Genomic DNA, 19,848 nt, shown 5'->3' with positions numbered 1-19,848 from the left:
AATGGAGAGCCAAGGCCCCACACTGCTGTAGGGACTAGATAACACCAGCTGCCACGTGGCACAGCTTCTTGGACTGAGCCAGAGGACCTGGTCTCAGCATGGCACAGGAGGAATGCGCTGGGCAGCTCCTGCCAACCCGCTGCCTGTTGGGCACGGGTGAGTAACCAATGCAGTTACACAGTGAGCAGCAGGAGTCCCCAGGGAGCGCACAGGGGAGCTATAAACATACTCACCCCCATGCACATGACTAACCTCAGCAGCCTTCCTATGGTCATCGTCATTCTCCAGCATCCGGACATCCACACCAAGGCAGCGAAGATAGCGCCCGAGGCCTTGCAGCATGTTATCGCAGACCACACTGAACTCCTTTGGGGAGATGGGAGCAGGGGCACATTGGGTCTCCGTTCTGGATCCTTGGCATTGCTACAGAAAGGCAAGAGATCCGCAAGGAGCACAATGGAAGGTTGACTTCCATACATTTGCGTGTTGCTTCCCTACAGTCACCTGCCACGGCAAATCCAACTGTCCCCTTCCACCTGTATTACAATTTCCCCCCATGCTCAATCTACAACACCCCTCGTTCCTCCTTCACGTCCCTTCTACATTGCTCACCTACCAGTTGGGCAGGAGGCAGCACATGATGGGGCTCATTCTGAAATAGCTCCTCACTCACTGGCCACCCAGCCTGGGGATCTGCAGCCTTCCACTGGAGAAATCCCAACCTGGCCTTCTATGCTCTACACAGCCATTCATTCTCATCAAGGCACAGATACACATCTTCAAGACTTCTATTCCCCTATAGAATTAGACTGCAAATAATGTACATGTGCCCAAGTTATGACTTAGGAAGGGGATCTGACACACAAATAGGTAGACAAAGCAACCACGTCAGCTTTGTTACCTTTGGAAGGTTAAAAATAGGCAGTGCCTGAATTCTGTTTATTTTATTTCCAATGTCTGCTGCTGGGAGAATTCCTGTAGTTGGAGATGTCGATGGGAGGCTCCCAGAAGTACAATAGATAAATTCATGGAGAAGGGAAGTTATTAAGGAACCTCCAATGTTCAGCTTTTGCCTCCAGGAACTTGAATCAGCTGGGATGACTGAAGGACACAGCCACCACCTATGCAGGGCTACTCTGTCTGTAGAATGAGAGAGTTCCTGCAGCATTGCAGATGGGCTCTGCAGGAGCTCAACCCATGTGCTGCTGCACCTCCCAGAAGCTGGTACATGCAAAGCTCTGCAGCACTGGGTAGACTCCTGCAAGGACCTTGGTGGATGCAGCTGAAACATCAGCGTGCTGTGATAAGGGATCAAGCTGACTCTTCCATGCTGAGGTAGCTGGAAGACACTAACCCTGCGCTGCTGCTTGTGTTGTAGCAGATGGGAGGGAGCAGCAGCTGGCTCTCAGCGCATGTTTACTCAATGGCCAGCAATGTCCATGTAGCTTTTTTTCTCACGTTTCATGCCAGTAGAGAGCAAAAAGCTTATAAAGGAGAAAAGTGTCATTAGCCCCACTTCAGATAGTGCAGCAGGAAACACTGGGAAAGAGCTTGGAGCCGTGCAGGATGCAGAGTCAGGAGGACTCCGCTTGTTTGAGTCCCAGTCCAGGTTTTACCAGCTACCTCTCGCTTAGTGAATCTGACTGTACCGAACACAGAGATGACCCGTGAGTTCACAAGGTAATTCAAGCCTGAAGTACTTACTTTTCCCATCTCTGCAGCAGCCAGTCAGATCTGTTGTAACGTACAACATTCCCATGAACAGAGTGCTTAGGAAACTACTGGGCAGCTTTGTGTTTTACTGCCTAAGACTAATGGGATACTGTCCATTTACGCACACTTGGTAAGGAGGATCCTGAAAAGGTGGCTATAATCAATAGCATGTCAGTCCAACCATGGAAGGTGCCATTGACTTCAGGAGCTAAATACACATTTGGGACTATCCAGAGGGATACACAGCCATAGTGAGTCTTCTCAGGTAATAAACTAAACTGGTTTTCTGCTGATGTTTTCACAGGTGCATAAGCAACCAGACAGGAGTGTTTTAAAAGTAAAACTTTACTACAGACAGAGAGGGACCAGTTATATTCCAAGATATTTAAACAGAGTCACCCAGCTCCAAGTTATGGCCAGTGGAGTTTTAAGGCTCTGGCACAACACACATTGCAGGGGAAGCCAGTCATGGAGTACATGGTAGTGAGCAGGGAGGCAGAGACAAGCCATCAGCAGAAAGGCCTTTTTGATGGAGTTTGGTTTTAACTTTGCAGGCACAATAAAGGAGGCATTCCCAATGGGAAACCACAGTTAAAAGCAAAAGTAAGGAATGCAACACAGGCCACAGAATTCAAACCCACACCACTGGGGAAATGTAGAAGGAACATTTCTACCAGCAAGGTCAGCTGGCCTCTGCCACACAGACCTGCACTGAGCTTTTGAGAAGACAAATGACCCTGAAATTGCAGGGAAAGCTGAACCAAGGCAGGCAGAGGAGAAAGCACATCTTAGCAGTGCAGGGAGGGGTAAGGAAGAGGTTTGCTGCAATAGTCCTGAGAACAGACTGCAAACAGGCATGCCATGCATAGCTAATGGCATGACTGAGAGACAAGGCAACATATGATTTGCAGGGGTCTTGAGCAACATGCAGCTCTTTGAACATGTTTACAAACCTGTCCAGAAGGTGACGGTGCTTCTTGTTTATTCAGCTGCTTCTTTGCCTTGGGTTTTATGCTCTCCTTTCCCACCAGACTCTCTGTCAGGTCTGAGCTCAGCCCAAAGCTCTCTGGATCCTTACAGAGTTTCTCATAGATCTCCAGCAAACAGTAGGCATCTGAAGCTGAAGATACAGGAATATAAACCTCAGCATCCTTCCTGATGCAAGGAGCAGCCCTCACCTTTGTACATGCCACTGAACACAAACCACCCGTGAAGCTCCAACTTACTAATGTCACCCCCTGCACTCTTTTACTGATGCAGTGAGCATCACAGCCTACCACCACCACAGAGCCAAGGCAAAGGAGCTCGAAAAGCCACAGGTTCTCTGCTGTGTCTGCCTCTAATGCAATGCAAACTGTAGTGTGCCTGTTCCAACCACCTCAGATAGCTTCAGCCAAGCCATTTTACTCTCCATTGTTCCTGAGCAGCGGCTTGCCCATGGTTTATTACTGTATCCGAGCTCTGGGAAGGTAACTTCCCCTCAGATGCAATATCTGACAAAGTAATAACCGAGTTGTTTGCAATCCCCTGCCCACACGCGCTGCCATGCGGCTCCTGTTCCTTGCAACGGGAACTGTCTAAGTCTCCAAGCCAGTTTTACGAGTCCTGGTGATTAACTTTGGTGGGAACTGTGTCAGCTTCAAGGATAGCTGAATTGAACACAGGGCTGGTTCACTTCAGTAGACTGTCCTTTGATGCCCCAGGAAAAGACTGAGACGCAGACTTCTGGCTCTGGGGTAATCAGCAATAAACTCCACTGGTCCCTCCACAGTACTGAGTCTGTGCTGCAGTTTCTGACACCATGTCTACCCATGTTTAACTGCTCTAACAAGCACTTCACTGTGACAAATGAACACAGCACTTGTTTCCCAGAAAGGCTGTGTAATGAGGCAGAAGGAAGTGGACTTTCTTCCTTTCAGTTACTGAGAGGAGTTTCCACTGAGGTGATGTTTCATCAGACAAAATCTGCAAAGTGCAGAAATTCTTTTATAAGGGAAATAACGAATCACTGGACAGTTTAAACATCAACCACTAAAGCCATGTCTGCAAAGGACAAACACAAACGTGCTGGCTTCTCTGAGCAGGAACTAATCTGCAAAGCCACTTTCTTCATTTGCTACCAAATGATTTTCCTGGTGACAGAGAACAACCCAGCCTGTAATGGACAATCTGTAGCACCTTGCTACAGTCAGTGACCAGACCTGCATAGAGGATCTGCTCCTCCCGGAGAGGCCGTTTCTCCCAGTTAGAAAGTTGCTCTGTTTTATCTAGAGGTTTCCCCAGCACATGTTGCACCAAGAGGCTGAGTCCTTTCTCTGGCTGCTTGATCCCTCTCCCCTCATAGCTCTGCTCCAGGGACAGGACATCGACCTCCTGACCACCCTTCTTCCAGTCAACGGAGCGCTTCTGCAGCTGATGGAAAGAAAAAGAGTGAAACCACATGCTTAGAAACCAACTTCTACAACATCTCCTGTTCCAGTGGGTGGGGCCGTGCAGCAACCCTATCATCTTTATCTCTTGCTTGGCATTTTGAATCCCGTTGTCTCAGACAAGGGCTGGGATGGCATTAGATATATACGGCGTCTGGTTATTTGTTTAACAAACACACTTGCTGGAAAGAAATGTGTTTCATAGCCAGGGATGGGAAAAGTGCATTGTTGTACAGCATTGCATCAGAGCAACCACAGCAGAGTGGGGCTATGACTGGGACTCCTTGGAGATTTGCAGGCTGCTCAGCCATGCTGGAGGCTGTTGGGCACCAACTCAGTAAGAGAACAGCAGCAGTAGTTCAGCATCTTTCTCCTCCTAGTTCCAGTGAGAAAAGCCATTCCTGTGACACAGTGGGCAACGGCCCTTCTGCAGCTGCTATGTATTAGATTAAACCGAGCCAGTGGCTGTTGGCAGGTACCTCAGACCCTGCAGCACTTCCCAGGTTAAACTATCAGTCCCAAAGATCTGCGTTCACTCCAACCCACAGCCTTCAGCACGCTCTGTATATTTTACCCACGAAAATGGTTGAACTTAATATTTCTGCAGATTGTTACAAAGTGTGTGCAACCTCAGAGAGAGCTGAGCAGAAATCCCCGGGCTGAATCCACCAGCAGCCCTCCTGCGAGCATTCACTCCATAACATCTGCTTCAATATTGCATGCTCTTGGAATGCCAGAATACCTACAAGAATCTACTCTTTATGACTTGTGCTCAGCCACCATCCCCTACCTGAATGGAGGAGCTATGTCTCCATTGAAACTGCTCTTTCCTAGCTTTTATAAAGGCTATAAAACAGTTATTATTATACCAAGCTCTAACTTTTTAGTTGAAAACTAAATGCTTCTGTTTACAGAATCACATTACCCTCAACATCACAAGTGGAAAGGGTCTATTTTCTCACTTAGCCATCTCCCTGCCAATACAGGATACAAAAGACAATGCTGTGAATTCATGGCAGTTATCTACAAGCAAATGCAGCAGACAGTTTTCCATATCTTCATGTGTTCATCCTTACTTGTTTGTCTACTGTGAGTAGGTCCACCACGCCTTGTGCTTTCTTATCTGTGTCTTTCAAAGCAGACCATGTGGCTGCAAGGTTGCTAAGGTCTCCAGACATCCCATAACCTGGAGGAAAGAAAAGCTCAAATCACACAGGTAGGAAAACTCAGATCGTGGGGCTAATGCACTGCTTTTTCTAGTTCAGAGTCACAATGCTGACAATATCTGTATGAACTGGTGGAAAGACTGTCCAGACAGGGAGCAAGGCAGGCTCCCGACTCTCCTGTTCCTAAGAGATCTTGCAGGTCTCTCCTTGATCTTGCAGATGAAGATTGGGACAGAAGAGGTGGATGAAAAAGGCAGAGTTTAAGATCAACTTACTTACAGTTTTGAATTTGTGCTTGAATTCCAGATTTAACAACTCCTGCCAAAAGCCTCCAAACAGGCTCTAAAGCCACATATGGTAAGCAGGAGAGCTCTGGTGTCCAGCACAGCAGCCTTGGGACAGGGCCAGCAAATCCTGAAAGCTCTGGATGGCAGACTTCCCGAGACCACTGGAGGCTGGGTGCAGGTCGGGGTTTAGTGTGGAACTAAGACTATTCCAAGTTTGAAGGGGGTTCTATGATATCAGAAATCTGGGGTCTAACCTGAAATGGGAAGACATTTCCATCATTCCCCTGCTTCCTGGCATGGCAGTGTTTGAATACCCAGGATTTCAAAAGCTGGTTCCATGATAAGTGAATTTAGAGAATGACAAATCCAAGAGGATCTAGGAATTGTACAAAATAAGCTGGATAAAGACCCGAGAAGAGATGCATGTTACCTAGTTTAGTGATGGATGCATCTGAATAGAGCATCTGGATGAAATTGGGAAGCTTCTCCTTCTCACCATCCACCTCAGCTTGCTGGAGGAGCCGGGGCAGGTCAAGCAGGAACACCTCATCCTTCAGAGCGATCTGAAGGAGGGAGACACGAGGCTTCCCAACCATGCCGAATGAAGGCCTCCACTCCATGTCAATGCCAACAACCTGCGCGGGCTGCAACACAGACAAAAGCCTTCTTCACTTAGGGACTGTATACTTAGAATCCCAGACTGGTTTAGGTTGGAAGGGAGCTTAAAGCTCACCCAGTTCCAACCCTCTGCCACGGGCAGGGAGACCTTCCACTAGAGCAGGTTGCTCTAAGCTCCTGTGTCCAACCTGGCCTCGAACACTGCAGGGATGGGGGAGCCACAGCTTCTCTGGGCACCCTGTGCCAGCGCCTCAGCACCCTCACAGGGAAGAGCTTCTGCCTCATATCTAACCTAAATGTCTCCTGTTTAAGTTTGAAAGCAGCCTGGACAGTCCTTGTCCAGAACATGAGCATTTCTCTTCCAACAACTGCAGCTCTTTGCTAGTGTGCAAACTGCTACAGAGGCAAGTAACTTCCATAGCACTTTCATAATTTCCTGAGTTACCCCTGCAGGGACCTTTCCTGGCACAACAATTCCCATGTATTCCCAATGTTGTTCTTGTGGACAAGCCTAAGGGAAGCAGCTGTTCTTGACTTGAGGAGGGAGACATTTGATGGCAGTGGCCCACATCCAACCCTGTGTCCCAGCCTGCTGTGGAGTTTGTGCTCCTTGATCCTGCAAAGTAAATACCAGAGTAACACTCACCTGCAGCACCTTTTCCCAGCACTGCAGTGTCTCTTCCCATGTCTGCAGGAAGTGGATATTTGCCCGTGGAATGGGAAGTTGGTAATAGTCCTTCTTCTTACTCTCTTCATAATTATCTGCTTTTGTGGCTTCTTCAACTCTGCACAGAATCAGATGCAACAGCTTTAGGGCATGCAATGAGAGGAAATCCTGGTTTGGAGGCACATCAGGAAGACTTAAGCTCCTTATTTCCCCCCAGCCCTCCATTTCCCCATGGCGCTCAACTCTCTCACCCTCTCTTTCCTCACTTTCCCTGCAATCTCAGTGTCTCTCATCCTCTCTCTTGATTCCTGTCACAGCAATGGCTCTGTACCTGAGACCTTACCACACACATGCCCTGTGCCCACTGCAGAGGGCACCCAGCCTCAAACACTTGCTGGAGCCCAAGTCCCCAGCCCTGTTCTCAGTGCTCAGCTCTGTTTCCCAGAACTGATGCAACACTGATGACAAAGTTGGGCAGCAATTTCCACATCCAAAGATAACACATTTTAGATTTACTGCTTTTTGCCCTGGAGGTTAACATGGAAGTCTGCTGGCTCCCATGGTGTAACAGAGCAAAGAGGTCAGCTCTGACCAGTGCTCTGTCCAAACAGGAGCTTCACAGTTCCCCACAGCACAAACTGCCTCCATAAGACTCTTAGACTGCTCCGCACTAAGGCCAATACCAGCTGGGAATGAGTGAATCTGCCTCATCATTTCATAGTGCAACGGCTTGGGAAGGCTTCACGAACCTCCCTGATGCCATCCAGCTTCTTCTCCTCCATCCCCTTCCCTGTAAAATGTCCACATAGGTTGCACAAGAACATTTGTCCTGCATTGCACAGGGATGAAATGAGAAAAGCTAAGAAATAAAGTTTCAAACCCATCTAGATTTAGGGGAAGACAGCCCCAGAGCAAGCCTGCGCTGCACCTTCCTCTGGGCTTTCAGATGGCACCATGCAGAGAAAATCAGTATCTGTGAGGAATACCCTGGGAATGTTGGGAGATGCAGGAATGAGCTAACTGATTTCCTATGGCAGGATCTTACACAGCACATTTTCTTTACAAAGTGCAGCAGAGTCTTTTGCAGTGGCCCTGGAACGGGGAGGTCAGCACATTGCTCGGGTGTCTCAGCCAGATGATGCAATCAGAGGAAAGAAACTAATAACAAATATCCAGCTCTTTCAGACATATCACAGATTTCTGGATAGTCTCTTTCCCACAGAGACTTGAAACCGTTTATTAGTTGAGGAACTATTTACTAACCTTCTGTTTAGGGGCCTGTGTGAGTAATTCTGTAGCACAGCAGCTTCCCCTGTACAAACACTCCTTCCTGTGAGTTTGTGTGCATGGGGAAGTCAATATTTGTGTAAAGTATTTAATGAAGGGGTGCAGCCTCAGGTCTCCAGGAATATTCTCACCTGCAGAGTTCAGGAGCCACACGTGGTGTGAGCAGTGGCAGAGCTGATGTCATTTATACGCTGGTACCACCTTGTTCTCTGCAGTGTGAACATCCTCTCTGGGAACCTGCTGCTTTGTTAGCTCAACAGATAAGGCAGATGGCCTGTTTGACTGGGTTCCATGGCCCTGCTGACTTGACAGCAGCTACTACAGCAGGTGTAGGACTGGATGAGCAAAAGGGTCACAGCTCCTCGTGAGCAGCAGAGCACATCCCGGTCAGCATGCAACTCCACCTGCACACAACACAGGATTCCCAGAGCACAGGGATGATCTGATGGTTTTTATCTTTCTAGATGCACAGAGTCTGTGGCTAAATCACACTCCTGTTAACCAGCCCTTTGTGTTTTGAGGGATTACCCCTCACGCTAAAACCTTGTGGCTACCAGCTGGTGGCTAGCGCAGCTTTAGGAGGGAGGAAGAGCGCAGCTCCAGCAGTGCACCAGAGCAAAGCAGAAGCATGTCCTAGACAGACAAGAGTTTCCTGTGCTCCAAGAAAGCCATGTTCATCTGCAGCAGTGGGCTCTGCAGATGGTGTTTCGAGTGTGATTACATCTGTGTCACGTTTCCTGAGGTTACATGGGACTTGAACACGAACCAGTGCAGATCTGCGTTATGGAAAGATCAGATCCATGAAGCCCAGCACACAAACTCTTCAAGGCCATCTGTGAGACCCTGCCAAAATCATCAGCATTAAACAATAATAATACACTGTTTTCTCATTCACCTTCTGTGTAATTCAAATCAATCAAATCTATGCTCAAAAATTACAATTTTTAGTTATGAAAGCTGCAGCTTTTGCAGCTCTTCCAGGAGAAGGAAATCTGCTGTGATTTTGAAGGCAGCAAACTTGATGTAAACCTGTTAGAGCATGTAACTTGCTCAGTCTCAGCCCTGGTCATCTTAAAATGGTCTCCTTAGCCCCTAGCGAGATATTGGTGTTAACCAGGCAGCCAGTGACAGGTCCTAACTGCTGGCTGGAGTTTGCAATTCTGGCATAGGGCACCAGTAGGAAAGTTTTGCACTAAGAATATAAGGTAAAGGAAGCACCCAAATCATCTCATACAACTGCATTTTCTGCAGGAACAGGAGAAAGCCCCAGATCACGCGAGGCAGGACATGAGCATGGGCATGGGCATGGAACTCCTGCAACAGCCATGCCAAGAGGGATGCTGCCTCTGTTCTCACACGAAGAGAACAGGGCTGAAAGTGTCCAACTTGCTGATCATCAGCTGTCTGCTGGCTTTATTCCTCCCCAAACAGGCAATGGATGATGCTTTCATCAACTCCTCCTGGACGTGTCGTCAAGCGCAAATCAGGTTCAGATTTCCATCATATACACTGAGAAGTTCAGCTCCATAAAGGAAGTTATTCCCTTGTATTACAGGCTTCAAGGGTGATGTTTACAGGATGCTAAAGATACAGGCTATCAGCTTGCACAGAGTTGTAAATAGTTACCTTGTGGGAGTGGTCAAGGTTTTCCCACAAACTTTCCTCTAATCTCACCTGGCTTCTGAACTTGAAATGCCAATATCCAGGCTAAAAAAATCCCAACACATTCCACCAGTGAGGGTGAGAGACATCAGCAATGGTGCCAAGTCTGAAAAAGCAGAGATTGAGATGAACTCTTAGGCAGAAGTTCTTCCCTGTGAGGGTGCTGAGGTGCTGGCACAGGGTGCCCAGAGAAGCTGTGGCTGCCCCATCCCTGGCAGTGTTCAAGGCCAGGTTGGACACAGGGGCTTGGAGCAACCTGCTCTAGTGGAAGGTGTCCCTGCCCGTGGCAGGGGGTTGGAACTGGGTGAGCTTTGAGGTCCCTTCCAACCCAAACCATTCCATGATTCTATGATTCTAAGCATCAAGCACAACACCTGGAATAGGGTGACTGAGGTATATGACAATGGAAGAATCCTAAGGAACCCCAAACTCACCACTGCTTCCTCTCTTCTGGTTTTGACAAAAGCCTGCACTCAACCTGGAAACATGCCACTGCTTCTCGAATGACAGCAAGGCTGTGAGCAGTGCTGTCTTCCCACATTGCAGTCCTGTATTTGCATTGAGCATTCAGGGATAAGCCCTCTTCTGTGCCAGAATACAATTAGGTGAATTCCTCCACATGAAATGCTGCTCAATTGTAGCAGGCCAGAGAGGCGACTGCCTGATTCCTCTGAACCCAAATGGCAGCCTGCAGTCGTGCAGGAGTTCAGCTCACAAACACATGTGGGCACAGAGCTGTGTGGTGATGGACTACCAGCCAGCCCAGGTTCCAGCTCTGTGCAGTCCTGGCTGAGATCCTAGCAGGACTCTCATGCAGTACCATCCGCAAGCTCTGCAACTCCCCAGGACTTGTAGCACCTGCAGATGTGCAGGCCTTTCTGCAGGGAAAACAAAAGGTTTAATAAAGGGTGCCAAACGTGGCTATCTGAATAACCTGCTTAAACACCTCGTGGACAAAGTCACCAAAGCATGGAGATACACCACCACATATGTGAGTTTAAATGTGAATTACTGGGGCTCAGCAAATCATTTCCATTGAGACCTTTTTTTAAATAGAGCCTTTCTTCCTCCATCCAGCAAAGCTGAGCAACTGCCTGGGATATTGGCCCATGAAAATCTCAGAGACACAGCACAGAAGACCCAGAACCAAAACTACAAAGCCCTGCTACTCCTCCAGCTCTGGCCTGCTGTGGGGATCAGACACAGCTCGCAACACTTTAGGTGGCTTGTATGTGCCTTCCGAGATTTTCAGTCTCTTTTCAACTTCGCACAGCTTTATCTCCACACAGCATGGAACTTGGCCACCCTCCTCCCTCCATCCTTCCCCTCTGCTCCTCCTACACCAGCAGGTTCACAGAGATCCTTGACTGGGCCTATTTGCATAGTTCTGTGCACTTGAAATCAAGGAGTTGTAAGAACCCTTCTCAATATAAGGAGTTTTCAATTCCTTTTTTTACCTCTGCCTTTGTACTGTTGTTTCAGATCATGCAACAGGATGAAGCTCCCATTGGGGGAGGAACTGCAGCTATTGCAGGCTGATGTGCTGCACACAACATGGGTGTCCCATGGCAGGAGAGGAACCATGGCACTAAGGTATTGGGATTGTAATAGATGAAGAAAAGGGGACAGAGGATACTTAGGGGGCTAAGGGCTTCTTAAGCTCACTTGGTAGATTTGTGGCAGTGAGTCTGTTATTATCCCAAATTCAATTAATGCAACTCTTCTGGGATCTGACCCCAAATGTCAAAAATTCCCATTACTTCTGAAAGCTTTGGATGAAGCAAAAATTACAGACTGGGATGAAAAATGGCCTATGAGCTGTCAAAGGAGGGAGAAAATAAGTGCATTAGAAAAATTTAAGGAACTTTAAAATTATTTCCTTGGTCATAAGTCTCCTAAAAGGCATTAAACCAGATCACAGTACAGTGGGGATCAGAGAGTATAGAAAACTACAACAGACGTGTAATCAACTCAATAGAATAGGCGGATACTCAGATCCTACACACATCATCTCATTTGCACTGTTGATCTGGCAGAGGGAGTCTGAAGATCCCCCCTGCAGCACGTAGCTACCTCATACAGCTTCTGCGTACTCAGGAGTGAGTTTAAAATGTACCTTCACAGCCATTTCCAGGCTGATGAAAAGCAAACGCAGCATGTACACAGCCCAGATGTGATCTGAGTAAATGGAGGAAGATTCTGCAAAATCACCTCCCCAAGGAAGCATTATGGCAGATTATTTTAAGCAAATATGTCGTCCTTGTATCATAAGCACTGAAAAGGCACGAAACAGAGTATTTACCTCTCTTGGATCTGAAGCTTTTGAAGCTCGTCAGCCACTCTACAAGGCAGCATCTCCTTGGGCAAATTGCAGCGTTGGGCCCATCTTGCTGCTGTGTTTAGATCACAGTAACTGGTGAGCAGCTGTATCAGGTGCCCTTGGAGCCATCGATTCTCTCCAACTGTGCTCTGAAAGGGGAATCAAGGGAGAAGGAAGACTGTCAGAGTAATTTCCATGATGGGTGTTTCTACCCCCAAGGAGGCAGCATGCCCCAGGGGTCCTGGACTAGTGCAGGAAGGAACAAGAATCCCCCCACTGCAGGAGTGGTGTTGTTCAAACCAGTTAGTGCTGCACTTATCTGCCAAGAGATGAAGAGCAGATACTTTAACTGAGAGCTCACTGGGGTACTCAGGACCCCTTGTCGGCAGAGCTATTTGTTCAGGGAACACCAGTTTGCAGGTGTGGCACAGAGAAGCAAGGGTAAAGCAATACTATTTAGTGTGACTGATGACTGGCATTTTATTTGCTCAGATACTGATTATATTAAGCAAAATCAGAACCAGTGACTGACTAGATAGTAAAAGTCTTTGGGCTCATTATTCAGGTAATTCATACAATCACAGACTGGTCTGGGTTGGAAGGGACCTTAAAGCCTCCCTTGATCTGCTGCTCACACTCTGGGGGTGCAGCCCAGCACATGGTGGGGTTCTGGGCTCAAGTGCACACTGAAGCTGGGTCATGGGGAGCTTCTCCTCACTCAGCATCCCCAAGTCCTTCTCCTCAGGGCTGCTCCATCCCATCTCCCCCAGCCTGTATTTGTGCTTGTCCCAGAGCCTCTCAGCCAGATGAGCAGTTCACTAGTCTCGCCAGTGATTTACACATGGATCTGCCTTAGAAGTAAACATTGTCAAGAATACTTAATTGCCAAAACAAGTTGAAACTACATGGAGGATCAGGATCGGGAGGTATACGTAGCAATATGACTATATTGCTGCAGGCACCACCACCAAGTATTTTTCAGTGTGGTAAAATGCTCAGATACGCACTGAAAGTCCATCCCCACCCTCCACCCATGCCCCTGCCGCCTCTCCCTCCTTCGCTGCCACCACACAGAGCTTGCAGGGTCAGAGGCTGCTCCCAGGGACCCCAGGCACCTTCCTCTTCCTCCCTGCGTGTACAAACACAGCCGGGCTGGGTGGAAGGCTGGGGCCACAGGGCCTCATTCCTCACATTCTTTCAGTAACTAGAAGGTGAGAAGTTGTCTTCAAAGCAGACACCCTGCACAGGGATCAGGAAACAAACCTGTTGATGGCCCCAAGGGAAAAGGGAAGCAAAAAAGAAAGCAAAGAAAGAATGACCCACCCCAGAGAGGTGCAGGAGGGGGTAGAGGCTTGGAAGCAAAGCCATGGAGAAATCCAGCATCCTAGGGAGTGCAAGGAGAAGCCAGCTTGGTCCTAAAAGCTGCAGCCTCAGCACAAAATCTGCACCCCTGTTGCTATGCCAAATGCCAAACCACATTTCTTCTCATGATTATGTGGCAGAATATTGTTACTGCTGCTCCCAAGAGGCTGGTAGCACAGCAAGGAGCTGGTGTGAGCAGGTTGGGCGTCCAGCAGTTAACCAGGGGCTCAGTTATGGGGAGAAGCAGGAAAGGGAATGGAGGGAAGGGTCAGAGCAAGGGAAGACAAGCTCTCATGGTAACACTACATTTCCTCCTGAATCTTCCCTCCTGGCCATGCCAGTCCTCATACATGTGTATTTCTCTCATGTTTGCCTCATGCAACCGAGCTCAGCCAAGCACCTAACACATGAAGGGGCTTTGAATCACTCCTGCCGTGCCTGCCAAGGCAGTTCTCAGAGTCCTTCCCCAAAGGAACGTGTTTTCTTATTAACATCCCAGAGCAATTCCCTCTTGTAGCTTCCCCAGTGTCCGTCCTATTGTCTTTCTGCCTTTTTTCTAGAACACAAACTCTTCGGGTTGGATCCCTCTTCAGTTCACCCCGAGGTAATGCTTAATAAATCTCATCCTGGCAGCTCAGTCCTGGCAATAATGAGGTGCAGATTGCTATTTTTTTCTTTTTTTAATTTTAATGATAACAGATTTATTCTTTCAGCCACAAAACCAGCTCTGAACAGAAGGTTACTCTCTCCAGAGATATTCCATCTTGCATTCTGAGATGGAAAATAGCTTTGTTTGGTTTTTACTGACAAAAAACCCCAACATTGCTCTAAAGGGGAAAGGCTTCCACCGCAACAGCTCTGCAAGCAGCAGGAATGTGGAAACTCTGGCCCCAGAAGATGTGGGCACAGATGCAGAGACAAATGTTTCACTGGGGATGACATTTCATGGATTTGTTTTCAGTAAATGAACACTTTTCAAGAGGAAACCAGCAGAGTTGTTCTGATCCCATCAGTGACAGCTCCGAGCAGGAAAAGATGATATTTAATGTGAGGCTTGTTTATGTCCCTCTCTGAATTCTAGACATATCACACATTCTTTAATCCATAGGTGCACACAAAAACTCCTGACATCAACAACAAGCCATGATTAAAGCTTTCCAAAATGAAAGCTGCAGATTACCTACCCGTAAATCCTGTTCCTCTCCAGCCAAACGGTTCACAAAGCTCACAACAACCAGTGCAGAGCGAGCTGAGGAATGTCCCGATCTTAACTCACAGTATCAGCAATCCCGCCATTGCTATCAATCATTTTGGATATACGTATCCAATAGCCAGTATCTCCTTTGGAAGCCACCCAAGATTACTTCTATCTGTATGTGTTAAGTTGTATGCGGATACAACTCATTGCTTTCCCTCAATAACCTTTACCAGAGAGTGAAGTTATTCACACCAGTGACACTGACTATTTGCAGAGTCAGGTTTTCATTTAAGTTTTGAATGTCTTGGCCAATTTCCCCTGTTTTCAAGTGCTTCCAGAATCAACAACAACAAAAAAATCCTGTTAGCGCAGAGAAAATGTCAAGCAGAATATTTCAGAGCCAGCAACTTTCAAAGGGGAAAAGGAACCTGGCCTTTGAAAGGAAAAAACCACTGTAAGCAGTGGAGGACACCAACAGCATTTCTAAAATCACTGTGGTGACACCTCTGTTTAAAGACTCCTGGAACATCCTGCTGTGTTATTTCACAGAATCACAGAATGGTTTGGGTTGGAAAGGACCTTAAGATCATCTTGTTCCAACCTCCAATTTCATTGCTACTTTATGTTATTTGTGCTCGAGATTTTTGTTTTGAAGTTCACATGATTTGCACTCCATGGAGAGAAGCTGCAGTAGCACATCACCATTAGTATGTCACTGAAGGGAAGTCCTTTGTGCATGAGATCAGAGCTGGGACTCTTTGCACCAGGGTCATAGCCTGTTCCGTGAGAGAAGGGGCATCCTGACTTGTGGATGTCCTACATGGATGGCACTTGGATAAGAGATGCCAAATTTACCCAAGTTTACAAGGGTTTCTTGTGAAAGTCATTCACCCACAGCCAATGCATAAAGAGAAGCATGAGAAAGCCGTGCCTGCTCACCACTGGAGCTGTTCTCTCACAGGCAGTGCCTGCTCAGATGCACTAATTTATGAGCTGAAGAACAAAATAGCCTCCATTCATATCCCAGAAGACTGACTTTCAGATAGTGATCAGTGCGTCACTGACAGAGCCACACTTCAGTGTTCTGGAGGCCATTACCACATCAATGGCGGGGAAGTGGTCTTTCTTCTCTCTCAACAAAGCTTTGGCAATTGTGGCTTCCTAGGGCATGTTCACACTACCTAGCTTCAGCTTTGTGAATCAAGAGACTCAGCTTCCCAGTCTCCAGATGCAATCAGCTCTTCCAAAAGGCAATTCAGAGGAGTCTAACTTACGATATCTCTTGAACCAATCAAGGCAAAGGCAACTCTTAAAGCCAACTTGTCACTGTACTGGGGCTCCTCACAAGGAGCGTTTTGTTCCTGAGCAACGTGAACACAGCCGTGAGCTTGTGATGAGTGGCCAGGACAATACTGTGTAATGAGATGCATCTGGCTCTGGTTTTCTCTCTGCAGCTCACTCAATCTCGCCAACATAATTTCTCGTTCAGAAGTCCAGGCACCGCTACCAAAGGGCAGCCAGAGACAAAAGATGTATGGCTTGTGTGTTAAACATTGCCCGGCCAACTGCACATCCAGCCGTGTTCCACCAGCAGCACGACGGGAGTGATGGCTCCCCTCTCTTCTGCACTTGTGAGACCACACCTGGACCACAGGGCCTAGTCTTGGTACCTCAGTGTAAAACAGATGCTGAAAATAGGTGCTGGAGCCCCAAACACAAGAAGAACATGGAAATGCTCAAGCAAGTCCAGAGGAGGCTATGAAGATGCTCCAAGGGCTGGAGCAGCTGTGCTCTGGAGACAGGCTGAGACAGCTGGACTGGTTCAGCCTAGGGAAGGCTAAGTTGGGGAATATAGGGGATTATGATCACTCTCTTCAATTTTACCATGGGGGATCATGGAGAAGATGGAGCCAGATCCTTCCAGAAATACCAGCCAGGTCTAAAAGAGAAGAAAGGTGACATTGAGAGTGGCTAAACACTGCATCAGCTCCAGAGGGGCTGTGGAACCAGGCAGGGCCCTGCAACAGCCTGTCTGACTAAGTTGGCCCTCCTCTGAGCAGGAGGGCAGAGAAGAGACCTCCACTTGCTCCTTCAAACTGAAGTGAGCCTCTGATTCTGGAACCAGCACTGCTGTGCACTCCTCAGCACCAAGACTCGTCCCCACACAGACAGGCGGCTTCTTGCAGTGACTGCTGCTTTCAAGTTCCAAGCACCTCCCGGGCAAAGAACACCCAAGATCTCATCTACCCAGAATACAGGATGGTCCTGATTGTGCTCAACAATGCTACACAGAGATCCAAACACACTTCCTGCAGCGGGAGTCCTTCCAAACTTCTGTCAGGCAGCTCCCGAGGGAAGTAATTCATCTTCACCAGATGAAGTCATCACGTCTCCAAAATCTGCTCATAGTGCCACAGATGAGAGAAGGTGTGTACAGCAGAGGTAAAGAACAAACTCTCCTTCCAAAGCAGGCTGAGACGTTTTTCTAAACACAGAATTGAACATCCTTCATACAACCTTCACCTGAGGCACAGAGCCACATAACCGATACACTGTCTGCTGGCAATGGCTCCACTTCACAGCACATGACACTTCCTACTGCAGAGGTGGAAAGCCCTGCACACAATATTTGACTTCAGTGAATATGACATGATCGTTACTGTGTCCAGCTCTGAAGGCCTCAGGACAGGAAAGACATGGTTGGAGAAGGTCCAGAGGGGGGGCACAAAACTGATCAGAGGGATGGAGCTCCTCTGCTGTGAGGAAAGACTGAGAGAGTTGGGCTTGTTCAGCCTGGAGAAGAGGAGACTCCAGGGAAACCTTATTGCAGCCTTTCAGTACTTAAAAGGAGCCTATAAGAAAGATGGGGAGAGACCTTTTAGCAGGGCCTGTTGTGACAGGACGAGGGGTGATGGGTTTAAACTACAAGAGAGAGATTCAGGCTGGATGCGAGGAAGAAATTCTTTACAAGGAGGGTGGTGAAACACTGGCACACGTTGCCCAGAGAGGTGGTGGATTCCCCATCCCTGGAGACATTCTAGGCCAGGCTGGACGTGGTTCTGAGCAACCTGATCTAGTTGAAGATGTCCCTGCTCACTGCAGGGGGTTGGACTGGATGGGCTTTGAAGGTCCCTTCCAACCCAAACTGTTCTGTGATTCTCTGATTACCAGATTTCACTTCAGTGGCTGACCACGACATGATGTCAATGTTTCTTGGCTGGAAAAGGCACAAGCCCGGACATAAACTGAGGTTTGATGGAGAAGGTGTGATACTCTGCAACATTGCTCCTAACTGCCCACGGGAACCGTCAGGCACACAATCCCCCAGATGCTTCAGGACATGGGAGGATTCAGTACAGTGGACACCACGATACACCTGTAAGATGGCAAAGCTCAGCACTGGCACTGAACCACATCACCCACCCATGTACAAATGCAGCCACTTACATACTGTCCTGAAAAAATCAGCTTTTACTGTCTGATATGGCAGAGCTGCTGTGCCTGAGAGTGGCATTAGCGAGTGGATCCCCTCATCCCTCCGCCCCTCACTGTGGGTGTTGGTACCTGTCAGCCAGTGCCACTTGTCTTCAGGGTCACAGATCAAGTCCACGGTCATGTTTAGCAGTGTAGGTGTAGCCTGACGCTCTGGGGACTTTCCCACTGGGAAGATCAGAACTTTCCTTTTTATTTTAACCCACAATTAACTCATTTTCCTCAACTACACCCTGTAACAACTCCAGGAATGCTGATACACAAAATCAGGGTGCCTTCACCTGCAATACTTGTTCTTGTCTCCACTGCTTGTCCAGGGTATGTCACAGGGTACGTCTTTAATGAGCTGTGGAGTCAGGCTAACCTGACTAAAATAACCTTTGTCTGGAGAGAGAAATTACTCATGCCATCCATAAAAACAAAAATACAGTTCCTTAACAAAGGGCACTTTACCCTTCTTGCTTTCTAAGATACTTCTTTTTCCTTCCCCTCAGTGTGAAGCCTGTCCTGAGGGTCTGTGTTTCTCCCTGGAATCCCTTTCTCACAATCACTGCAGAGGCATCTTCTGAATTCCAACCTAACCCTGGCCCCAAAGCTGCTGAATATTATTCATCCCAGGGATCAGCAAAGGACCAAGGACTTGTTCTGAATACATAAGCCATGCAGTTTTGACATGCTTCCAGATTTCTCACACCTCTTGGTCCCACGATGGCAGGCTGGAGATATTTTCTGGGAGCATTCCAGCACTTGGCAAGACTGAAGATGAATGAGGATGGGGAAATTGGCCAAACTCTTTCAGAGCACAAAGTAGTATGTTACTTATCACAGTAGATGCTTTGTCTAAGTCCAATAACACAGTGCATTGAAGACAAACTGGCAACCCTTATCTTCCCAATGTATTCTGAAGTAGCATTTATCTACCCGCCTTTTGTCATTATGTCACACACACACATGAACAAAGTGTCGCTGTGGTAAATGGCAAATTGTGCTCTCCAGCTTAAGAAAGTGAGGGCTCCCTGCACACGAGGTGACCTGCACTGCTGCTGAGGTTCACTGCGCCTGGTCCTCACATGACCTGAGAGAATTTCTCTGGTTTCTGAAGTCTAAGAAGGTTTACACATTCAACAAGCACGTTCAGAAAGTGTCTGCAAAAGCCACCACTGCATCGCTCTATTTCAGTTTGTATCTCGAAGCAGGGAAGCCTTCATGAGGAAAATACAGCTTTGTGCTAAGCTATGAGGCTGCCTGAAGGATTACTCTCAAATGTGATTATTCCAAAATCCACCTTAACGGAGTGTACAACATCATAGAACCCCAGACTGGTTTGGGTTGAAGGGACCTTAAAGCTCATCCAGTTTCACCCCCATGCCACGGGCAGGGACACCTTCCACTAGAGCAGGTTGCTCCAAGCCCCTGTGTCCAACCTGGCCTTGAACACTGCCAGGGATGGGGCAGCCACAGCTTCTCTGGGCACCCTGTGCCAGCGCCTCAGCACCCTCACAGGGAAGAGCTTCTGCCTAAGAGCTCATCTCAGTCTTCCCTCTGGCAGGTTAAAGCCATTCCCCTTGGCCTGTCCCTCCAGGCCCTTGTTCAAAGCCCCTCTCCAGGTTTCCTCAATCATACTACGAGGTCTGTCTGCAGGATCTC

At 48.0% G+C, this 19,848-nt stretch overlaps 1 protein-coding gene across 4 annotated transcripts in view; it reads right to left on the bottom strand.

Moving 5' to 3' along the window:
- EXD3 (exonuclease 3'-5' domain containing 3) overlaps positions 1–19,848 on the bottom strand; it is a 292,767-nt gene that overhangs the window by 138,081 nt on the left and 134,838 nt on the right. For all 4 annotated transcript variants that reach the window (XM_032920298.1, XM_032920299.1, XM_032920300.1 and 1 more), the window contains 7 exons: positions 12,132–12,298; positions 6,860–6,998; positions 6,026–6,239; positions 5,219–5,328; positions 3,915–4,125; positions 2,667–2,833; positions 253–423 (listed from right to left, as the gene is read on the bottom strand). In XM_032920298.1, coding sequence (XP_032776189.1) covers positions 253–423; positions 2,667–2,833; positions 3,915–4,125; positions 5,219–5,328; positions 6,026–6,239; positions 6,860–6,998; positions 12,132–12,298 — 1,179 coding nt within the window. The remainder of the gene's footprint in view (positions 1–252; positions 424–2,666; positions 2,834–3,914; positions 4,126–5,218; positions 5,329–6,025; positions 6,240–6,859; positions 6,999–12,131; positions 12,299–19,848) is intronic.

The sequence above is a fragment of the Strigops habroptila genome, chromosome 15 (assembly GCF_004027225.2).
Source record: "Strigops habroptila isolate Jane chromosome 15, bStrHab1.2.pri, whole genome shotgun sequence".
In the NCBI taxonomy this organism is placed as follows: domain Eukaryota; kingdom Metazoa; phylum Chordata; class Aves; order Psittaciformes; family Psittacidae; genus Strigops; species Strigops habroptila.
This window is presented reverse-complemented; position numbering and strand designations above follow the sequence as displayed.